We start from the raw sequence: 22,781 nt of genomic DNA, 5'->3' as shown, positions 1-22,781 counted from the left end.
ACATATAATAGATTATAATGTATAACATGTACATATTTAAATGTGTATGTATTTAAATATATGTAAATTATTAAATAATTCATGTAATACATATAAGTTCCCCATTTTATTAAGATACAATTAGCATTTAATACTATGTTAGTTTTTGGGGTGCCTGGATGGATCAGTTGGTTAAGTGTCTGTCTTCAGCTCAGGTCATAATCCCAGGGTCCTGGGATCAAGTCCCACGTCGGGCTCCCTGCTCAGTGAGGTGTTGGCTTCTCTCTCTCTCTCTCTCTCTCTCTCTCTCTCTCTCTCGGTCTGCCCCTCCCTCCTACTCTTGCATGCTTGCTCTCCTCTCTCTCAAATAAATAAATTAACTTAATTAAATATTAGTTTTAGGTGTACAATATGATGATTTGATATATGTATATATTGTGAAATGATGACCACAATAAATTTAGTTAACATCCATCACTTCACATAGCTACACATTTTTTTTCCTGTAAGGAGCACTCCTGAGATATATTCTCTTAGTAACCTTCAAATATACAGTACAGTAATGTTAACTTTAGTCATCATAGTGTACTGAATCCCCAGATATCTTATAACTGAAAGTTTGTACCTTTTGACCCCTTTCAACAGTTTGGCCCACCCCTCAGTTCTATGAGTTCAGTTTGGATTTTTTTTTTTAGGTTCCACATATAAAGTTCCACATATTTGTTCCACATACAAATACCACAAATGGTATTTGTCTCTTTGTCTGACTTGTTTTACTTAGCATAATGCCCTCAAAGTCTATCCATTTTGTCACGGATTTCCATCTTTTTTTATGGCTAAATATCTAAAATCACCTTTTCTTGATCTATTCATTCATCCATGGACTGATAGTTTGTGCCCCTATCTTAACCACTCTGAATAAAGCTGAATTGAACATGGGAAATGCAGATATCTTTTTGAGATGGTGATTTTGATTTTTTGATTTTGTTTCCTTCAGATAAATTCCCAGAAGTGGAATGGCTGGATCATCTGTTAGTTCTACTTATAATTTTTTGAGGACTTTCCATTACTGTTTTCCATAGTGGTTGCACCAATTTACTTTCCCATAAGTTAATTTTATATATTCACATTTTAAATGTAAAATGGATCCTCCTTTTATTAAATTGGAATGTTAAGCACATTGCCAACATAAATTTCCTTCTAGAAAATAAGAAGCCAAACTGTTACCTATTTAAAGCCTTCCTTTTAAAAAAAAAAAAAAAAAAGCTATAACATGGCGGGGAGGATACGCCTGGGTGGCTCAGTTGGTTAAGTGTCTGCCTTCGGCTCACGTCATAATCCTGGGGTCCTGGGAACCAGTGCCACATCAGGCTCCCTACTCAGCAAGGCGTCTCCTTCTCCCTCTCCCTCTGCCCCTCCTCCTGCTCATGCTTTCTCTTTCTCTCAAACAAATAAAGTCTTAAAAAAAATAAATTTATAACATGGGATGGTTACAAGATACTAAAGGATTTTCATATTATGTACACAGGAACATAGACCTGCACCGGTCTTTTTAGTTACATTCTCTCCACAAACAATATTACAAGACCTGTCACATTTCAATGTCCCAATATAGCATTTTATGGTACGTGCAGTAGAATAGATGCCATGGCATGACCAGCTATGTAAAGCAGGGGATTGCCAAAGATCTGAAGTGTTTTAAGTTTATTAAAATTACTCCACTAACATAGCTCTCGTGATACAGCTATGAACAAAACAGAAATATTCTCTTGGATGATAATTCAATTAGGTTGATTTGTAAGAGATCAAACATTCCTAGGAGGTTTTTACTTCTAGAGATATTTAAACCTAGTAGTTCCCCTGTCATTTAGTCAACTCACAGTTGAGGGGACAAGGGAGCCACAGGGGGCAGTGTTAAGAAGCCATTTTCAAATGTTTGAAGTTAGAGCAGACCCTTGATTATTTGTAGGGACAAATCCCGAAGACTTCACAATAGCAAAAGCAATTAATTCCTCCAATTAAATACAGTAATATATAAATGACCCCTTCAACTTCTAGAATGTTTATAAATATAGGAATAAAATTATTTGTGAAGCTATTGAAATAATTCTATTACTAAAATAAACTCAGTTTATTTCATTAGAGTGAAGTGACATATCAGGAAAAGGTTATGTCTAAATTCAGTTTGAAAGGGAAATATTCTATATGGTCATAATTACTTTTGAAAATCTCATATATTGTTCATAATGAGCATAGTCTACAGGGATTTGTATGCATTAATTTTATATGCGTTTAAAGTATTATAGTCCTCCCACATTGGAGACATTCATACCCTTTCTCAGAAATTCTAATTCATGTTATTTTATTTCCATTGTTGGGACAGATTGCCATTTATTCAGACAGGGATCAGATAAAAACAAATTGGCTTATGTTTGGGGGCCCATTTGTATGAAAAATACATCTGTCTCTTAGATGAAATTGCATTTAGTGTGGTGGGATGCTTATAATGTAAGAGGTATACATGTGCTATGATTGACCAAAGGCTCAGTATATTCATGTCTCAATCTTCATATTCATTCCAAGATGTTCACTCACTGAGTTAAATGGTAGACAGAGTTATGTACATTTCTTCCATGTCTCTCTTGGTGTTTTGCATTGTGGCTCTACTATGTATTCCTGTTGCTGTTAACATTAACTGTAAACCATCTAATTCTGTGATCATGATGAATGAAGACAGGATGAAATGTACCACACAGCAGGGTGATGTGAGATCCTACACACTGGGAGCCCTTGGCATCAACTTACAGAAAAGAACAGGGGACCTTCAAGGTAGAAAATGAAGGATTCGGTTTCCCACAGGAAGCAGGTGTGTCTCTCAAGGTGGTAGATTCTTTCTTAACATCATGATTGATAGCTGTCATTTTTTAGTGCAGCTCTCAATACTTTCCTGGTGTTGAACCAAATTTATTCTCAGATAATTTTCAAACTTCACATCATTGGTACATCTATCAGTAACTGGTATGGTCAACAATTAGCAGATTTATGTATTTGACTATTTCATTAATTTAAGAATCTAACATTGATTTTAGCATTGTGTTCCTTAACTCTTTTTACTCAGTGTGGGGTCTTCATTATCCCTTGTAATTTGTGATTTGTAGCTAACTCACCCAGCCATTCTTAGCCATGTTCTTGTACCTTAACAACTCTTTTGCAATGGATCATTAGAAAAGATTGTTACCTCTTTTTTTTATGGCTTTCCAACATTGCCTCTTATTTCAAATTTTACCTCACCCAGGGCCATCTTAATGCTGCTTTATATTCCCAACAATATTATACTGCTAACATAAGTAGACATAAAAGGTCAAGATCTCTCTCTCTCTCCATGGTGTTTACAATGTGAATGGGTGAGCATATGAGTATTTGAACAATGTTAATATTTTACCCTTTTATTTATTTATTTTTTTAAATATCTTACTTAGCTATTTAGTTTGAGAGAGAGAGAGAGCAGGGGCAGAGGCAGAGGCAGAGGGAAAGAGAGAGTCTCAAGCAGGCTTCACATGAGCGTGGAGCCCAACACAGGGTTTGATCTCACAACCCTAAGATCATGATTAGAACTGACATCATGAGTTGGATGCTTAGCTAACTGAGCTACACAGGCACCCCAATAATTTACGTTTTTATAATTTTTTTAAAGATTTTATTTATTTATTCACAAGAGGCACACAGAGAGAGGCAGAGACATAGGCAGAGGGAGAAGCAGGCTCCATGCAGGCAGCCTGATGTGGGATTCAATCCTGGATCCCAGGATCATGCCCTGAGTGAAAGGCAGATGCTCAACCTCTGAGCCACTCAGGCATCCCTAATTTGCCTTTTTAGAACATAGAAAGAGCATGAGAGAATTCAGGGCACAAAATAAGGCACCTCCATATTTTCAAGAAATATATTAGACTCTATGAATGACTTAATATTTTTTTATCTGTGATAGGTAGAAATTTTCACTCATGAGAATACAAAGCAAGCCATTTCTCTACTTCTCACAAGAATAAAGCATTTATTAAAGCAGTCCAAAAGAGTAGAGCTATCACCTGGGCTCTTTTTGGTAAACTGACTCCAGAGCTAAAAGGATTCTTCTTTTTGCCTTTGAATCTCCTGGCATCACAGAACAGTGGTATAAGCTTGGCTTCACCAAAATGTCTGCTGTATTGTCACAGTGTAACAGAACCTGTTTTATTTTAGATGTCTTAAATTTTTCTTTTCTTTGGTTATGTACTTTTAGAAAGATACTTCTTTTCTGCCATGGTCCCTTCTCATCTGTTTTAAACACTTGTTTTGGCTGAGAGTTACTTTAGCTCCAGGGAAGTGCCTCTGAATATAAGTGATTAGTTCATACCACTTCCCTTAATGTTAAGAAAAGGCAAAAACAAACAAACAAACAAACAAAACCCTTTTGTTAAAATTTTTTAAAGAACATTTGCTTAGGGGGGATCCCAAACCCAGTGGTTTGGCGCCTGCCTTGGGCCCAGGGTGTGATCCTGGAGTCCCAGGATCGATTCCCGCGTTGGGCTCCCTGTGTGAAGCCTGCTTCTCCCTCTGCATGTGTCTCTGCCTCTCTCTCTCTCTCTCTCTCTCTCTCTCTCTCTTTTTTCTGTTTCTGTGTCTCTCATGAATGAATAAATAAAACCTTTAAAAAAAATAAAAGGAACATTTGCTTACAATAAGGATGGATTTAGTAGTCACATGAGAAACAATTAGAAAACTGAAAAGTTTCATGAAAAAGTTACATACTGTATTGGGAAGGCTAAAAGGTCAATGCCACATTGGTTCTTATGCTAGTGTGGAGTCACTGTGTTGTAAGCAATGGAAACTGTGACCTGAGGCTAAACACACCTCACTCCACTTCTTGAGATCAGCACCACTAAATTCTCAAAGAGAAATGCTTCTTCAAAGTGAATTTTGGCTGGGGCTTTGCAAATCCCAGTTGTCATACTTGCTGGTGTGGTGTTTGATCAAGGTCATCTGAGTTACACTTCTTCCAATATCTGTTTTCCATTCTGAATTGTAGGTCAAGAGGTTTTAGAAAGCATATTACATCATTTCCTCTTTGTCTTCTCTTAACACCTATAGGGTTTGTTTAGGGAGACCTATGTGGTTTAGTAGAAAGACTGGAGAACTTGAAATCAGACTAACCCACTTTTGGATTTTTTTTTTTTTTTAAGATCTCATTTATTCATAAGACGCAGAGAGAGAGAGAGACAGACAGACAGACAGGCAGACAGGCAGAGGGAAAAGGAGGCTCCACGTAGGGAACCCGATGTGGGACTCAACCCTGGGACTCCAGGATCATGCCCTGGGCCAAAGGCAGGCACCAAACCGCTGAGCCACCCAGGCATCCCAAGACTAACCCACTTTTGAATCCCAGCTCTGCAACTATAGAATCTTGTATAAGTTGCTAAACATCTGAGAGCTTCAGCTCTCCCATCTGTAAAACAGGAATAGGATGCTGATTTTGATAAGGTTGTCACAAACACAAAATGAGATTAAAAATACAGAGTGCTACCTGTAGCAATACAAAGACAATGCCTTAAACGGGGTAAGCCCTCAAAAATGATGATTGCTGATCACTAATACTATTAGGCCTACAATAAAAACATATTAAATCAAAGTTGTGTGCCCTCAACAATGATAACCACGAACAGAACTTCTAGAATGGTAGCAACAGCCTTCCATATCTACTACACTAAGAAGGATAACCAGTTTTGTCCATTTCTAAATGACTTTTTAACCTCCTTTAATATCCTTTTATTCATATAGGCTGGTTTTCTAAGAGTCTAGTTTGGAGAGTAAGTCTTAGAAATACATATTGCTATATTTATATTGTAGAGCAGTGTTATCCAATAGAATTTTGTGTGGTGATGAAAATATTTTATACCTGCACTGTCCAGTATGGCAGATATAATCCATATTGAGCACTTAACATGCGATTAATGCAAATGAGGAACTAAACTTTTTATTTTAACTGACTTAAAATTTTTTTAAAGATTTTATTTATTTGTTCATGAGAGACAGAGAGAGAGAGTCGCAGAGACACAGACAGAGGGAGAAGCAGTCTCCATGCAGGGAGCCTGAAGTGGGACTCAATCCAGGGTCTCCAGGATCAGGCCCTGGGGTGAAGGTGGCGCTAAACCGCTGAGCCACCCGGGCTGCCCCTAACTGATTTAAATTTAAATAGCCAAAATAATAAATAAATAAATAAATAAATAAATAAATAGCCACAGGTAGCTCGGGTTGCTCCAGACAAAACCTTATTAGTGATTTGGTAAAATCATCCTTAACATTTGTAAGTTAACAGAAATGTCAACCAGCACATACTAAATTTCCAGTAAGTACATTGTTTTTACCCATACAGAACTTGACAGAAACTATTATTCCTCTCCCAAGTTATGTATTGATGTGTTTCGTTTGTTAGTATCATATACAATTTTATTTTCTATATATATTCTTTGAATTCATCCATTGGTTTCTGAGTGATAAGTTCACATTGTCAAGTCTTGTCATCTTCAAAACCACAAGTTCTTCTCACTCTGCAAGAATTTTGGGTTCTGATCTTCTTACTGTTCTGTTTTTTTTCCCCCTTTTCTCCCTATTCTCTTCCTCACATATACAATGAAGTTATCCTATATTAAAAATTATTAAATGATTTTTAAGTCACATAATGTTTAGTAGCAGGGATAAATCACAACCATTGGATTAAAATAATTCATGTATGCTACTTTCTTTCCACGTAAAGTTTCTTTTAGGATTAAGATGACATGTAATTTTTCAGATGGGTTTTATGTTCATTTTTCCAGATATTTTTTCTGAAAGAGGAAATCAGGAGAAATGTATCATAGAGCTTCTCTTAGTAAAACTCTTTATTTGATTCTACTTAATTTATGTTTAAAAAGTATTTTTTATTTATCAGAAATACACAATGCTTTTCAAATTGCAAGGTTGAGAAAACAATATTATAGTTTGCATCCAAAAGTTTTTTTAAAGAAGCATATAGAACAAGAAGGACTAGGACATATCTGAGCATTTCACACAAAGTAAGGATTAATACTGTCTTATTAAGTGCTAGTTATATTCAAATGTGTGTGTGTGAGGGGCACCTGGGAAGCTCAGTGGTTGAGCATCTGCCCTTGGCTCAGATCGTGATCCCAAGGTCCTAGGATCAAGTCCCACATCGGGCTCCCCGCAGGGAGCCTGCTTCTCCCTCTGCCTATGTCTCTGCCTCTCTCTCTCCGTGTCTCTCATGAATAAATAAATAAAATCTTTTAAAAAAATTTTAGAAGTGTGTATGTGAAATGTGCATGTTTCTGAATTGTGATGTAAAATGGGTTTCTTACCATGGTCTTGTTTAAAAAGAAAAGAAAACAAATAAGATTGAAAGTCATTATTTAACTAATAGTATGGTGTGGAGGCAGTAATGTCAGATGATCTGGGTTAAGGCTGAGATTTACTTCTTTGGACAATCATTCAATGTCTCTGATCCTCAACTTCTTTTTGTATAAACAGGGACAACTACCCTATGTGCTTCATGCAGTTGTTTTAAAGATCAAATAAAATCCTAAGGGAATAGACAGTTTTCATACTCCATATTCCTTTAGAGTGGTTTGTCAATCATTTTCTACTGAAAAAACTCATGGCTTATGATAGCAATCATTTATGCTCATTTTATGAATCTTAAGGTCAACTGAGATTTGGCTAATCTAGGCTTCATTTGACTAGGTGGCTCTGCTTCAGGTTATGGGTTGTAGGTTGTCTGGGCTGTGGCTTGGGTTTGGTTCTACTCCACACGTATTTATTCTTCAGTCCAGGCAAAAGGGGTAGTAGCTGTCCAGGGCATGCTTTTCTAATGGAGAATCACCACAATACAAGAGCAAAGCCAAAACACATAAACATATGTATGACTTCTGCTTACCTTATAGCCGCAAATATCCCATTGGCAAAGTGCAATCACATGGCTAAGTCCAAAGTCATTAGGAAGAGATAGTGTATTCCATTTCCAGTGGAAGGGGGATAAAAGTAAAAATTTTCTGAACAATAATGTAAACTATTACATTATGCAAAAAACATTTTTTTTGTTGTTTACAGCTTCATTCTGGATTTGAAATAACATTATTTGAAGAAAGCCTCTAGCACAAGGGATTGTCTAAAAATAAACAAGCAGAAAAAAAGGAAATTGAGGCAATATATAATGAGTAGAAGAGAACACTTAAAATACTATAATGTTCTAATAGGTAAGATATTGTATCCATAAGATAAAAATAGCATGCTATGTGAAAACAGTGAAAGCAAGAAATATCTCATGGAAATGAAAAATGTGGTAGAAATCTTTTCCCAAATTCAGTAGAAACTTTGGAAGATGAAGTCAAGAGAATCTTCCAGAAGTTAGAATAAAAAGATAATGAGACAATGGAAGAAAATTAGTTGATAAATGCAATGGAGACAAAATCCATGTCCAGGAGTTTCAAGAGGAGGAAATATTAAAATGTATACATCAAAATATTTTAAAATAATAATAGAAGGGAAATTCCCCAAACTGAAGAGAACAAACCTCTAGATTGAAAAACACCTACTGAAAAGCCAGCACAAAGCATGAAAAAAGGTTCATTCCAAGATCCAATAGTGCAAAATTTCAAAATGGCAGGAGAAAAGAAATTATTATAAAAACTTTCAGAGACAAGCAAATCACAGACCAAGTATTAGGAATCAGAATGACATAGGACTTTTCGATTGTAATATTGCAATCTTTTAGACAATGGAGTAGCCCCTTAAAAATCCTGAGTAAAAATTAATTTCAACATAGATTTTTATGCCTAGTCAAACTGTCAAGTGTATACATAGAAAAATGGTATTTTCAGGCATACAAATACTTTTAAAATGTATTATTCATATATTCTTTCTTATGAAAGTTATCTCGAAAACATACTTTAACTAAAACAGGAAGTAAACTGAAAAACAGGATGACTTAACCAGCCAGAAAGCAGGAAACTCTAATAGGATCATGTCTAAGGGTTGACCCAAGACAGAGATCAGTGAGGACAGACATAGGCACCAAGAAGGATATATCTAGGAGGAAAATTTTAAAGGAACTGGGAATTTGTCTGATGTGTTTTATTATTGGAAAAAAATATATTACTGATGGGTAGTTGACAGATCTGTTTGAACATTGGGGAAAAAAATGTCAGTAACCTAAAACATAAGCTATTAAAAAGTAGGCAATTAATTCCAGAAATAATAAAATCTTGTATAAAAAATTAAAATAAGACTTGTCTCAGGAGTGAATAATATTTCTATAATCATTATAATGTAAATGAACTACTGACTAATGATTTAACCAGAATTGTTAGATGGGAGGATGAGATAGGTCTGTTGAGTGACTTAAATTGTTACTTCTTTACTGTAGGACATCAATGATAATGTCTAATATTGCAAAATCAAGAAATAGCATTATAAGTATATCCTATAAAATATGAAGATAAATGGGACACCTGGGTGGCTCAGTGGTTAAGTGTCTGCCTTTGGCTCAGGGTGTGATCCTGGGATCTGGAATCAAGTCCCGCATCGGGCTCCTTGCATGGAGCCTGCTTCTCCCTTCATCTAGGTCTTTGTCTCTCTCTCTCTCTTTCTGTGTGTCTCATGAATAAATAAATAAATAGAATATTTTAAAAAATAAATAAAATAAAATATGAAGATAAGTATCAGAAGAGTGCATAGGGTGGGCCATTGAGGATCAGGCTTAGAGATGGGTGCAGGGTGTAGAGTATGGGCACTGCCCTTTTTTGTTATGAGCAGTTGAGTACTATTTGACTTAAATCAGGAAATTACCCTGATACGAAAATGTCATAAATAATAAAGTTATGTATGTCCATGTTTAAGAAAAAAAAACTTAACTATGGTATAGAAGACTGTAAATAAATAGTAAAAAGTCTCTCTTTTTCCCTGTCCTGTGGTTGGTGCGCTTCTCCTAAGAAAGCCACTTTTAACAAGTTTCTACTTTGAGTTGTTCTGGTGGTTACATTCATGACTTGAAGTATATCTTTTGGTAAAGTGTAAAGCTATCTGGACTTGTCTTTGCCTAGTTAGCCAAAAGATGGCCACATCAAACTGCATTGTAGACACTGCAGGTTAATGGAGTACTTTGGGATTAATGTACAACTGGCCTCTGAGTGTTGTTGGTCTTTCATCCCAGAACCAGTATATACAGCCAAGGGAGTAGTGCTGACCTAGTTGGGTGAGGCAAAGGGTTATCCTGCCAGTGGGAGCATGGCATTTCTGGCAATAGATTCCTCTTCTAACTGTTGGAGTTGGTGCCATGGCAGATTTTCCTGACTCAGGGAGTAAGTGTTGAGCCCTGGTCCAGCTGGTTAGACTATTTGTTGATTTTGATGATCTGCACCAATAAGCTCTTTTTTCTGGCCCAGATAATCAGAAGCAGGCAGTAATTTTCCATCTTCCTAAGAAAAATGCTTTTTGCATTTTGAAACTATAATAAAGTTTTATTCAGTTTTCATCAAAATTCTGGGGGAAATTTTATTGAACTAAATCAAGAACTGTTTAGTCCTCAGTGTAGCCATATATCCTCCTGCAGTCAGTTTTTCTACTTACTGCTCTGCTGTTCTTGAAAGATCAGTAGAGAAAATAATCAGCAATAATAACACTAGCTGTGTTTTATTCAGCTCTTACTATGTGCTGGACACTCTGCTAAGTACTCAGCACCTCATTTAATTTTTTTTTTTCATTTATTTATGATAGTCACACAGAGAGAGAGAGAGAGGCAGAGACATAGGCAGAGGGAGAAGCAGGCTCCATACAGCGGGAGCCCGATGTGGGATTCGATCCCGGGTCTCCAGGATCGCGCCCTGGGCCAAAGGCAGGCGCTAAACCGCTGCGCCACCCAGGGATCCCTCAGCACCTCATTTAATCTTCCTGATAGCTTTGGGAGCTTGCTACAGCCACCAGTCCCATGTTAGGCTGAAGAATCTTTAACAGTTGAGTGACTTGTCCAAGGTAACAGGGCTGGAAGGTGTTAGAGCTGTGTCTGAAACCCTAATTTGTGTTGACTCTGGGGCCCATGTGTGTTTTGTTTTTCAAGTTTTTATTTAAATTCTAGTTAATGTGGTTTCAAGTGTAGAATTTAGTGATTCATCACTTACGTATAACACCAGTGCTCATCATAGTAAGCAGGGTCCATGTTTTTATTTCTGTGTTTGATTGGCTTTCAGTGCGGCCTCTGACTTTTTATTACATGAGAACAAGAAAGAAAACAGCTGATTTATATTCAAAACCTAATTACCAATAGAAGGTTGTATGTCTCATTATTGTCACATAGTGCTCATAAAAATAGTCGCATCTTTTCTTTTTAAGAAAGTTTGGGATTTTACACATTTTTCTATTTCTGTCTTTTTTTGCTATCCTCTTAGTTCATAATTCTTTGATATCTCCTGACATCTCTCCTTTTATTTCCATATATTCACCATGTTCCTTTTACATTTATTTGAGGTGTCTCTATTCTCACGTCTGAAATACTGCAACTCTCTTCGTGGTCTCCCTTCTGCCAGTCTGCCATCTTAAATTGATCATAAACATGACTCCAGTTATTTTAAAGCTGAGCTACTCTCATTTGGAATATCTGTTTAACCATTAATCTCTCTCCATTGTCTATAAAAAAATACAGCTTTATTAATCTGGAAGTCAAGACCTTTCACAATGAGGTCCCACCTGTTATTCTATGAGTTAGCATGTCCTTACGTTCTTTCCCTCCTTTCTTGCCCATGCTAATAAATCCCTAATCTGACCTATTGAAACACAGATTTTCTCTACTACTCACTTGTTTCTTAAGTGCTTTGTATTTTGATAGTTTTATGTGTGTATGTGTGTGTATATCTCATTTACCCATCTGAAATGTTAACTCCTAAGTGTAGAGATGAAAGCTTTCTGAGCCCACCATAATACTCAAGTCATATGGTTTCTTGCATAGAGCAAGCACTGTGTACAAAATTAATGAGTGAATTTTTGAAATTTTAAAGTCAACATATAATTCCAATTCTATGCATATCTGCTTTTGTAAATTTCATGAATGTTAGGTGAATAAAACTTAATAGACTTTGATATTTTTTCATATCTTTAATTATATTAAATAATGGGATTAGAAATAAATTGGTATAACTTTATCAGTTTGAAATATTTTACAAAAACAGATCAGTTTCATTTAATATTCTGATCTGAAAGATATAGAAAATCTACTCTGAATGAAAGTGATAGGCTCATTATTACATAGGTTTTTAAAAATGAAACCATATTTGAGAACTCGTTATAAGTTGTTTTATTAAATTGTGGATAATGTACAGTTTTGATGGAGATAAACTGAATATAGTGTAATAAATGTCAAAAAAACAAATAATTTAGCTTATCTTGCCTAATGTATTAAATGTACTTGGAGAGTGTTCAGCATATTGAGTAATGACATGAGGAAATTTGAAATGTACTTGAATACTAAGTTTAAAACTCTTTATTAGACATGATTTTGTTTTCCAAAAGGAGATTGCATTTTTGTGAATTAAAATTAGTTCTTGCTTTCTGTTGAATTTGAAAATGTTTCTACCTTTTACTTTCCCTTTTATTTGCTTTTCTGTTTTTAACAGTCTGATTATTTATCTCTTTTTTTAAAAAAAAATTATATATGTTATACGATAAATATTTGTACTTTAGTGTGTAAATTATTAAAGACTGTGTTCTATATAAGCTATTTTTGCTTTGGAATATTGAGTTTCAGTAAGATAAGGATAATTTTATCCTGAGACCAAGGAATAAACTATCATAAATTTTCATAGATTTTAGATATTTATATTTATTAATCTTAGAGTGCTTTTGTTACCTTTTTTAGTGCCATTTTAGTGTAAATATTATTTTAGCTCAGAAATCTCATGTACTCTAAAGCTTAAAGGGTCTCGTGCTCTATTTTTTCCTAAAGTATTTTTTTTCCAAATAATGTTGAGCATCAAATCATGCCTTCTCTTACAACTCACATTTTTCTAAAAGATGTATTATTTTACCCTTTAATTTGGCTTTCAAAACATCACAATGAAACCATAAATATACCTTTCAGAATAGAATCACATATTTGATATAAATCACTTCATGGATCTGATCGGATCTCACAAACGAAAATGTTCTATTTTAAAGTGGTGACATTTTTAAGTTCACATTGTTTTTTAAAGGGACTGAAGCTTAAGGATGAAAGTGCAGATTCTCCATTTGACCACTCTCATTTAATCATTTCATTTCTGAAATTAGACGATCCCAAAAACCTCACTAATGTGCATTTTTGGCTGTGTTAATTCCCTTTGTCATAAAATGGAAGCTAGCCTAAATTTTCTAATAATTTTTCATCACATTAAAACTCATGACAAACCTAAAAATGAGAGCATTTTGAACTCCAGTGCATAGAGTTTACATGGGTGCTTTTTCCCTCTCCTCTCTACCTAAGGAAATCGAGAAATTGAGATTAGAAGTGAGTGAAAGCAAGCAGCACTTGGAACAGGAGCAGCAGAAGGCAGCCCGGGCCAGAGAGGAGAGCCTGAAATTGACAGAACTGCTGAGCGAATCCGAGCACCAACTGCACCTCACCAGGTACTCCCTAATCCCATTACGCGCCAGAGCACCAATTCCATTCCGCTGATTTTTGCCACCGGCTTCCAAACAGTTGTTAGAGTTCGTCTTAGTCATTCAATTCACACACAGCTTTCAGGCATATTAAGAAAAGTGGAGATGTGGTAAGCAAAACACCCAGACATGTGAATGATAAGTGTGGCAGGGAATTACTGATATATTACAAAACCTTCCATCTACAAGGCTCAAATATTTAGGTGGTTCTCTACCAATATAAGCAACACGACATATTTCTCCTACCATCACCACTACCTCTCCTGTTAATTCTGTGTCTAATAAAAATGTTGAACTGAAAGATCCGAGGGATATATTTAGGAAGAGAATCAGATGCTGTCAGTGGTGAAAGAGACAAAGTAAAGGACTTCCTGAAATGCCCGCTGAGATGGGACTGATGGGAGGTAAGGACGCTGAGACCTAAGGAGCTATGAAATTGGGAGAAGAAATTGATTGACACCGTTCATGTTCAGACCATGATTGTAACCGTGCGTTTGTGGTATCAGATTACATGGATTCTGTCACCAAGATACTGCAATGTAATTATTAATGTCGTAGAAATTTAGGGATCATGTAGCTCAGCCCTAGGTTACAAGGAGACATTTTAGATAGCAAGCACTCTATAATTTGCTCTGTGGAAAAGACACACAGACACGCATACACACAAATGTACATACGCAGAGAAAAATTCAAATAGAGGTTGCAGATATTTTACACTCCCATATAAGTGGTTTCTTCTCACTTCGGGTTTTAGTACAGTTTTTCATATTTCAGATCAAGCGTTTGGGTTTGTTCAGTTCTGAGAGTTTTTCAGTTTTTACAGAGAACTTCATCTAAATACACATGTAAGTTTATGAGCTTTGGTTTGGTTCATAAATTAGAAAAATACTGGCCTTCTAATCATAGTAATATGTTGCATTTAAACTATGAAAGGGGACTGATCCCTTTTACATTAAATATGACAATGTAATTCTGAGCACGGTATGATAACAGATGGAGAAAAGCACCACTTGAACAGCCTGCATTTGGAGAAAAAAAATATTTTAGAGGTTGGTGAACCTCCCAAAGTTTTGGGTTAGTGTTAAGATGCCTCCAGTTCTGTTAAAAATCAAACTTTGTTAAAAACATTTTGTTATGATAATATCCCAAATGGTTTGCCAACTTCCCTTTTAAACAGTGAAAGAGGACCAGAAAAAAGAAAAAGGGAAAAAGCAAGCAAGAAAAATCATTTATACACATGTGATATATCTGGAAAAATCCCAAGAGATAAAACACTTTTATGAGAAGAAACTCCTTAATACTGTAGAATGATAACCATTCTTTTAACACCCATTCAAAGTATTGTCTTATAGAACTAAGAACGTCATGTTAACATAGTTCCTATGGCTTATTTCATCTCAGAAGTTTCAAAATTTAGCTTTATCATGATAGTTAATAGTTTTTCTTCTGTCAGACTTCTGTTGGGAGACAACCATTTGTGTGCTCAGCACTTATTAAACCACAAAAATAGGACAGCTTTCAGAGTCTCAGTGTGGCTGAGCCTCAGAAAATAAATATTAATGCTGGTTTTGTCCCCTCTGCCATCCTGTCTCATTCAGAGAGTTAATTTCTGAAGTCAGAGTCCTACAGGGAGTTTTTCTGTGCAGTATCAATTTGTACTGTCTGACAAGACTAGTTTCTTGCAAATAGAGCATATTTAAGGTACAGCAACTGCTGAAAATGGGCTAGTGGTAACTAATTCCTTTGTTCTTGAGAAAAACGGTTTTGCTTGGTTCCATAGAAAGCTCTTTCTGTTGAGCTTTATTTACAGCAAGTCTACAAAAATTGAAAACTAGTTTTACGGAAAATAAAACTTAATTACCCATTTTCTGAGTGCAACACTCTTTTGTAAGCATTTTACATTTAGTCTGTGTTTGTGTTTTATAAAATCCACATTCATAAATTTAAAGATGACAATTAAAAATGCAAAGAACTGCATGTATCTCTCTTTTGTACTGAAAATGTGTGTTTGCTGTTGGGAATATTTCTGATATATATATATATATATATATATATATATATATTTTTTTAAGAGTTTGCATTTCCTAGACAGTCTTTATTGATTCGGTATACTCAAGTATGTGGCTGAGAAACATTACGTCTTTCTTTGCCTGTGTAGACCAGCCAAAATAAGTAAATGCCACACAGGTAGCTTAGTCTTCACTTAAACATTTCGAATGACATAGTCTAAACAAAGTTTAACATCAAATATGAAAACCACGTTATAAGTAATGATGAAATAAGAATGCAGATCTCCCAGGGCAAAGAAAATTGAAAAACTGGAGTATTAATCTATAGATCATCTGTATCTGAAAGATACATCAGCTATCACTCATCTGTCTTTTCCTCTTTATTGTCTAATTAGACTTAAAATAGAAGATAGAGGGGCTCCTGGCTGGCTCAGTTGGTAGAACATGTAACTCTTGATCTTGGGGTTGGGAATTTGAGCCCCACGTTGGGCAGAGAGATTACTTTAAAAAATGGAAAAGACCCAACTGAAAGACCCAACTGGTAAGTTTAACAGTCACTCATTCAACAAATATTTATTGAGCACCTATTATCTTTCAAGTACATTACTAGGTTCTTGGGTCTAGAGAAAAAAAAAATCAGATTCAGTTCTTCCCCTTAAGCTGCTCACACTCTGCTACTGCCGTTACAATCAAGTACCATAATAATGCAGTAATAGAAATAAAGTTACCACAGGAGCACATAGGAAGAAGAATTGGCTCACTGTGCATTGGAGGTGAAGATGACAGGGAAAGCTTTCTGAAAGAGGAGACGTTTGGAGCTGTTTTGATTAATGAGCTCTTCAATAGCAATTCTCAAAATGGAAGAAGATGGGGTGGGTAACCTGGGTGGATGGAGCAATATATACAAAGGCATAAAGATGGGACACACTCAGGTTAGGTATTTGGCAGGGGATAAGCCTGGAAAGGCAAACAGGGACCAGAGGCAGGGCCTTGTGGTCCGTATTCTGGAGTTTTGGCCATTCTGACAGTAATGGGTTACTCTTGATATATTTTAAGTAAGGCTGTTGACATGATCACTTCTTTGGGTCGATGTTCTGACTCAGCAGTGTGGAGAGTAAGTTTGGAGAGCTGATGTAAGAAATAGGAAGACCCGTTAGGGCAGAGTCAGCAACTACAGTCTATAAATATGGCTTGTTGTCTTTTTTTGTCCATGAGCTAAAAATGGTTTTTATATTTTTAAATAGCTGGGGAAGAAAAACACAAAAGAAAAATAATGTTTTGTGACACATAAAAATTATATACCCATAAATAAAGTTTTATAGGACACAGCCATGATTATCCTTTATGCATTATGTATTGGGACTATCATGGCAGAATTGAGTATGGTTCTCAAAGCCTTAAAATATCATCTGGCCCTTTACAGAAACAATTTATCAACCCTTCAGTTAGGAGGCTGTGTAATTCAAGTAAGAAAGCAAGAGAGCTTGAACTTTAAGGTGTTCAAATATGGATTTAAGGAAGGTAAATGTAGGGTAATTGAAGACAGATTGCCTGAGAAAGAGATCATTGACTGAGGGACCCCGATTAGAGTATAAGCCCCAGTCCAGGAGGTAGTCATGAAGTCCTGGGCATGGCTTTGTCATTAAAATGGAACGGAAATATCATCTTTAAGAGGCATTTGAGTAGCAAATGAGAGAGGCCAGAATTAAAGGTGATTCCAGACTTTCTAGCCTATGTTAACTGAATGAGCCATTAATTCCATTAGGGGACTTAAAAGGAATAACAGAGGAAAATAATACACTGTATTTTGGGAATCAGGTGGAGATGTGCAGAGTAGGTCCAGTGTGAGGAGAAAGGTCAAGGCGTGAGGCTCTTTACTAGATGCTTTTATGTAAAGCTACTGGTAGTAGCCAAGGAAATGGGTGAAAACATAAGAGGGTCATGCTCTTAGAATACGAGAGTGGAGCTCCACCAGCCAAGGAGACTAAAGGGATCATCAGTCCTAAGAAAAGAATACAGAATGATGTAACAAAGTCACATGCTTTTCTTAGGGGAGTCCCCGGGCCTCTGAGCATTGAGGAAGCCGAGTTTTAGAATCTTCTTCTGGGCATTGACCGTCTTTGCAACTTTTGACACATAGCTTAATTCTTTGAACCTGCTTGCTTACCTATAAAATGAGGCTATAACCTGATATCTAAGTTTCCATCTAGCTCTAATCATCAGTGATCCTAATGGTGACTGAAGACACCCCATGACGAAGTGCCCATTTCCCAGTGTTAGGCATTTAATTTGCTTGAAATATTCTTTGTTTAGGATGTTCCCTTAGGGAGCCTCTTGGTGGTTCAGCTGGTTCAGCATCTGTTTCTTGATTTTGGCTTAGGTCATGATCTCAGGGTCCTGAGATTAAGTCCCACATCAGGCTCCATGTTCAGCTGGGAGTCTGCTTGAGATTCTCTTTCCTTCCTCTGCCTTTCCCCCACCCACCCCCTGTAAAATAAATAAATAATTTTTCTTTTTTAAAGGTGTTTTCTTAGTTTGAACTTCAGAGAGATTTTCTGGAGGTATCCTTCAGAGACCTACCATTTACATTCATCATAACTTAGGCTCTGCTAACCTTCTCACAAGGGTCATGGACCCTTCTGGTCTTTCTCACCAGGCACTGCCAATTGAATATTCATAAGCACTGTCTTGACTCTGTCACCTGCTCCTGAAACCTTCCCTGGTGTTACACTATTACAGGAGGTTTAGACCACTCATGGGTAACATTCCAGGACAGGGTCCCAGCCTTCCAGTTTTATCATCATTCTCATGGGCTCATGTCACAAGCCAAATTGCACTTTGGAGCTTTTCTCCCCTTTTGCTATTCTCTACACCTAGAATACCCCTTTGACCTTCTCTAGCCCTATTGTAATCTTACCTTCTTTCCAGGTCTCTCTGAAATCCTGATTTTTCCACTGTAGCCCTCCCAGATGGCCCCACTACCAGAGGAGTGTGTCTCCCTTTGAATCCTCCTTTCCACTCAGAGCTGAAGGCTTAATATCCTGAGTGAATTACTCAAAACAGGGACAATGAAAATCTGAAAAAAAAAATGAGTTAATACTCTGAAGGGTTTTATGTACTTGCTTTTCTTACGTCCTGGAATGTGTTATTCTTCAAATGAGGGATGAGAGGTCTTATTAATGTTCTATTTTTCAGAGCATCTGGCTCAGCCCTTTGCAAAGAATTAGAGCTCAGTAATTCATTATAGGGATGGCCAATGTACTACAAGTTTATGACTGTTCTTTCAAAGCCCAGTATTAATAAACAAATATATACATACATATGTATATATATTCTCAAATATATCAGAGTAAAAAGTGTAAGATGGAGAAAAGATAGAAATAGCTTTTTTCATTTTTAACTTTGTATGCATATACATATTTAAGTATAGTAGAATCAAATGATAGTCATTCTAACAATTCAAGTAGAGTTGGTAAAATATACCATACTCTCACTTAAATATGCTTGCATAAAAACCACACACACACATGCACACACATGCACATGCACATGCACACACAGTTCCAAGTTAGCATTCTCAATAATTAAAAGGTGACGCTTCTGATAGAAACTTACAGGGTGGTAGGGAAGAAAAGAAAATACACAAAAAGCTGGTAAGATAAATGAAAAGATCCAGAAGGGAGATTCCAGATGAAGTATTACAGGAGCAGAGAGACAGGTAGCCTCTTATTTACAACCTGTCTTCTAAATACCTAAAAGCATCAGTTTCTGAGATTAAGAATGTATCCATCTTAAGATCCGCCTGGTTACCATGCTCATGCAGTACCTCTTTAAAAAAATAAGAACAGAGGTAATGGCTCAGGGCTGTGGCTGTCACTTACGAATCCCTTCTGTGTTCCAAGACTTGAGCTCATTGCTTTTCATTTAGTGTCCCCCATCCCACCCAGAGCTCAAGAGGGTACAGGTTGTTATCTTCCCTGTCTTACAGCTGAGCTAACCAAGGTACAGAGAAGTAAAATGATCCTCTAAGGTCATTTACACAGCTGCCATCTTATAGAAGCAGGTTTTCAACCCCAGCAGCTCAGCTCGCCTACCAGGCCTATACCATTATCTATCACTCTGGAACTCTGTGTAAATTCCAAGGAAAATGATTAAGATAGTTGTTCCTGAAAGTACAGTTGGAGAAATCAGTAGCATAAATTTATAATTGAAATAAGTGTTAGCTGCCACCTCATACACTGATATAAATACGTGTCAGTGTGTTTTAGTCCTGGTTTGGGCTTTTCCTAAGAAACTGTGTTGGGGTCAGTTGCCTTAGTCACGTTTTAACATACCATAATACAACTATCTTACCTTCTTCACTTCATTTTTACTCAAGAGGAAAGAGAGGTCTTTCCGACAAAGTGGAAATTCCTTCACATATTTGTTTCTGACATGTCCAAACATTTTTAAAGAGCTACCGGTTTTGACCCCTCTCATGAGATTACCACTTACATCAATGGGATAGATTACTTCATGATACAATATATTGGAACATTTTGAAATGTTTATATGATTGTTGTTGACTACTTATGGAGGCAAACACTCTTCTCCATACCTGCTGTATCTGTATTGAAACATATTCTTACATCCTTTCCTCCGGTCTGAGGAGGGGAATTACCGCCGGAAACCTTCTGTTTACTTTAGAGAGACTTTAGAACTTGAGTGGCTCTCAGTGCAAAACAGAAGGGAGACCAACCTGCCATTAAACCTGCAGGTTCCAGCTTACTTCAGCTGAGTTGCCTTTCAAATGTTTATTTTTTCTCTTCCAGAAACTATGTTTTCAGTGATAGGTACTTCAAAGAATCAGCAGGAATCTCAACAAGGCCCATAGAGTGGATTCTCTGCTCTTCCCTATGGTTGCAATCCACATGGTGGGAAGGTCTAACCTTTGACCTAGAGAGATAATAACCTGAACTGTAGTATTTGTATCTTTCTGAAAGTGAGAAAGGGGGGCACCTAGGTGGTTCAATCGTTGAAGCATCTGCCTTCGGATCAGGTCATGATGGGATCAAGCCCCACCTTGGGCTCCCCGCTCAGCAGGGAGCCTGCTTCTCCCTCTCCTCCCTGTTCCTGCTATCTCTGTCACTGTCTTCCTCTCTCTCTCAAATAAATAAATAAAATCTTTAAAAAAAAAAAAAGTGAGAAAGGGTATAACAGAGAGGTCACTGTGTTATCCTGTTATGATAGGTGATTTACTTGGAGAGAGGTGATGAAGTCTTTCTTTGTGCAGCATTGCAGAGTGTTTAGCCTCTGGTACTAAGGACTATAAATGCTTTCTTGAATGTAGTTGTTACCAGTAGGAGTCAGGACTCTGGTTGAGGTAACAGAAACCCAGAACAGAGGAACTGATTAGCCTGATAACCAGACCGTGTAAAATCCAGACACAGCTGGCCTCAGGCTCTCCTGGAGCAGGGACATGGGTCCGCACCAGGATGCTGTCCTTTTCTGCCGATCCCAGGCTTGACTTTTGTCTGAATGTTGGCTCATTCCTTCAGGTTCTTCCGTACCATGGAGTCACATCCCTCAGTCTGAAATGAAGGTAAAGTCACGATGCCCGTGACTTCAGACTGTAAGAATATGACTCCCTGGCTCCCCTACTTCTGATCACACAGCCACCCCTTGGGTACACACAGTCCTCTGCACTGGAGTAAAGGATGAGAGTTACACTGAGCAAAAAAAAAGTGCTCTTACTAGGGGAAAAGGGGCCAGGGACCCCTGGGATAATAAACAACAGGCATCCCTTCTCGTCTTTAAAAATATAATCTCTGATTTTTTTTCCCTTGACTAGGAAGAAAGTGCAAGGGGGGGAAAGAAGAGTACATTTCTGTTCATATTGGATTGTGAGTGATAGTCTCCATTGTCATAATGCTGTAAGGCCAAGGAGGCAGGGTTATTTCTTCACAGGGTGACTTTGTGGTTCTCTTTAGAGAACTCTTAGAATGCAAAAAGAGAGATGTGCAAAAGATGCATTAATGAGCCCCTAGTACTAGCCAAGCACCGTGCCTGATTCCCAGCAGCAGTGTGACGTGAAATGTGGCCTGTGATAGACTATAAATGATAAGTCTACCATAAATACAAAGATTGAGTGCTTAGTAACTTTTATTTTAAAATGCCATAATATCCAACCAAGTGCATGATCAGTGGACTTTTTCCTTTTTTTCTGTGTCTTTTAATATTTAAAAAAATTATTGTAACTCATTTTGTTCCTATTTTATAAACTCATGCTTTGCAAAAAAATTTTTGAGAAAATAAGCTTTTACACAAGAAGTTTGAACTCCCTGCCTTCTCAGTCCTTACAGCAAGCCCAGGGAAGCTGAGGCTTGAAATCAACCGGGAAGGAGGTAAGGTGCCAAGCCGAAGAAGCAGGCTTTGAACCAGGTCTGTCAGAGTCCAGAGCCTCTGCTCTTGAGCTCCTGTTCACAGATAGATGCAAAAATGCATTTCAGAGCTAAGTAGAAATACTCTTTTGATTGCAGAATCTCGGTTCATAGTCTAGGAAACAGGTCTCTTGAACCACGTTTGACATCAGGCTGCGTCTAGCAAATTCTCTACAAGCATTGCACAACTTTGCCTCCGCTCTTTATTATTAGGGGAAAATTAAGAAGAAACTGCACTTATTTTCAGATGACAGTTGGCTTAGGTCAAAGAACCAAACTTCCAATCTCTCTTCATTTTGGAAAGAGGAGTACAGCATTGACATGTAATCTTGCTATTCCTTGGTGAACTTTTTTTTTCCCTCCTGAGTTTTATTGAAGAATTTTTAGCTTCAAGTTTCCATTTAAAAGTTAAGCTTATTTTTTTCTTGTACTCCTTTCATGAATAAATTAAGCAGAGAACGTGTCAAAAATACTTTTAAATGGATATATGTGCAACCAACATCTTCAAGTCTTGAAATAGATGGCCTTGGTACTGTTTTAAATTGCGTCCTCTTTTCTTTCCCCCACCCGGTACCCGAGAGAACGGGCTGTCAGAGAGCCAGGAAGGCAAAGGCGTTTCATTTTGCTCTGGTGGACACCGGGTTGCCTGAGTGCCCTTGCCTCCACC

General features: G+C 37.1%; 1 protein-coding gene and 1 long non-coding RNA gene across 19 annotated transcripts in view; one reads left to right on the top strand and one right to left on the bottom strand.

Annotated features, from left to right (window-relative positions):
- Positions 1 to 22,781, top strand: part of SDCCAG8 (SHH signaling and ciliogenesis regulator SDCCAG8) — a 236,079-nt gene that overhangs the window by 103,611 nt on the left and 109,687 nt on the right. For 15 of the 16 annotated variants that reach the window (XR_013381776.1, XR_013381777.1, XR_013381779.1 and 12 more), the window contains one exon: positions 13,511 to 13,653. Coding sequence is in view for 10 of the 16 variants with exons in the window: in XM_077901440.1 (XP_077757566.1) it covers positions 13,511 to 13,653 (143 nt within the window). In the remaining 6 variants the exon portion in view is untranslated. Of the gene's footprint in view, positions 1 to 8,112; positions 8,259 to 13,510; positions 13,654 to 22,781 lie in introns of those variants that run through there. The other variant, XR_013381781.1, reaches the window with a different exon arrangement.
- The window catches only part of LOC144316031 (uncharacterized), a 44,913-nt gene that overhangs the window by 21,123 nt on the left and 1,009 nt on the right, over positions 1 to 22,781 (bottom strand). The gene's annotated exons all lie outside the window — the stretch shown is intronic.

The sequence above is a fragment of the Canis aureus genome, chromosome 6, assembly GCF_053574225.1.
Source record: "Canis aureus isolate CA01 chromosome 6, VMU_Caureus_v.1.0, whole genome shotgun sequence".
NCBI classification, from domain to species: Eukaryota; Metazoa; Chordata; class Mammalia; order Carnivora; family Canidae; genus Canis; species Canis aureus.
Note: the sequence above shows the minus strand (reverse complement) of the source record. Positions and strands in the feature narration are given on the sequence as shown.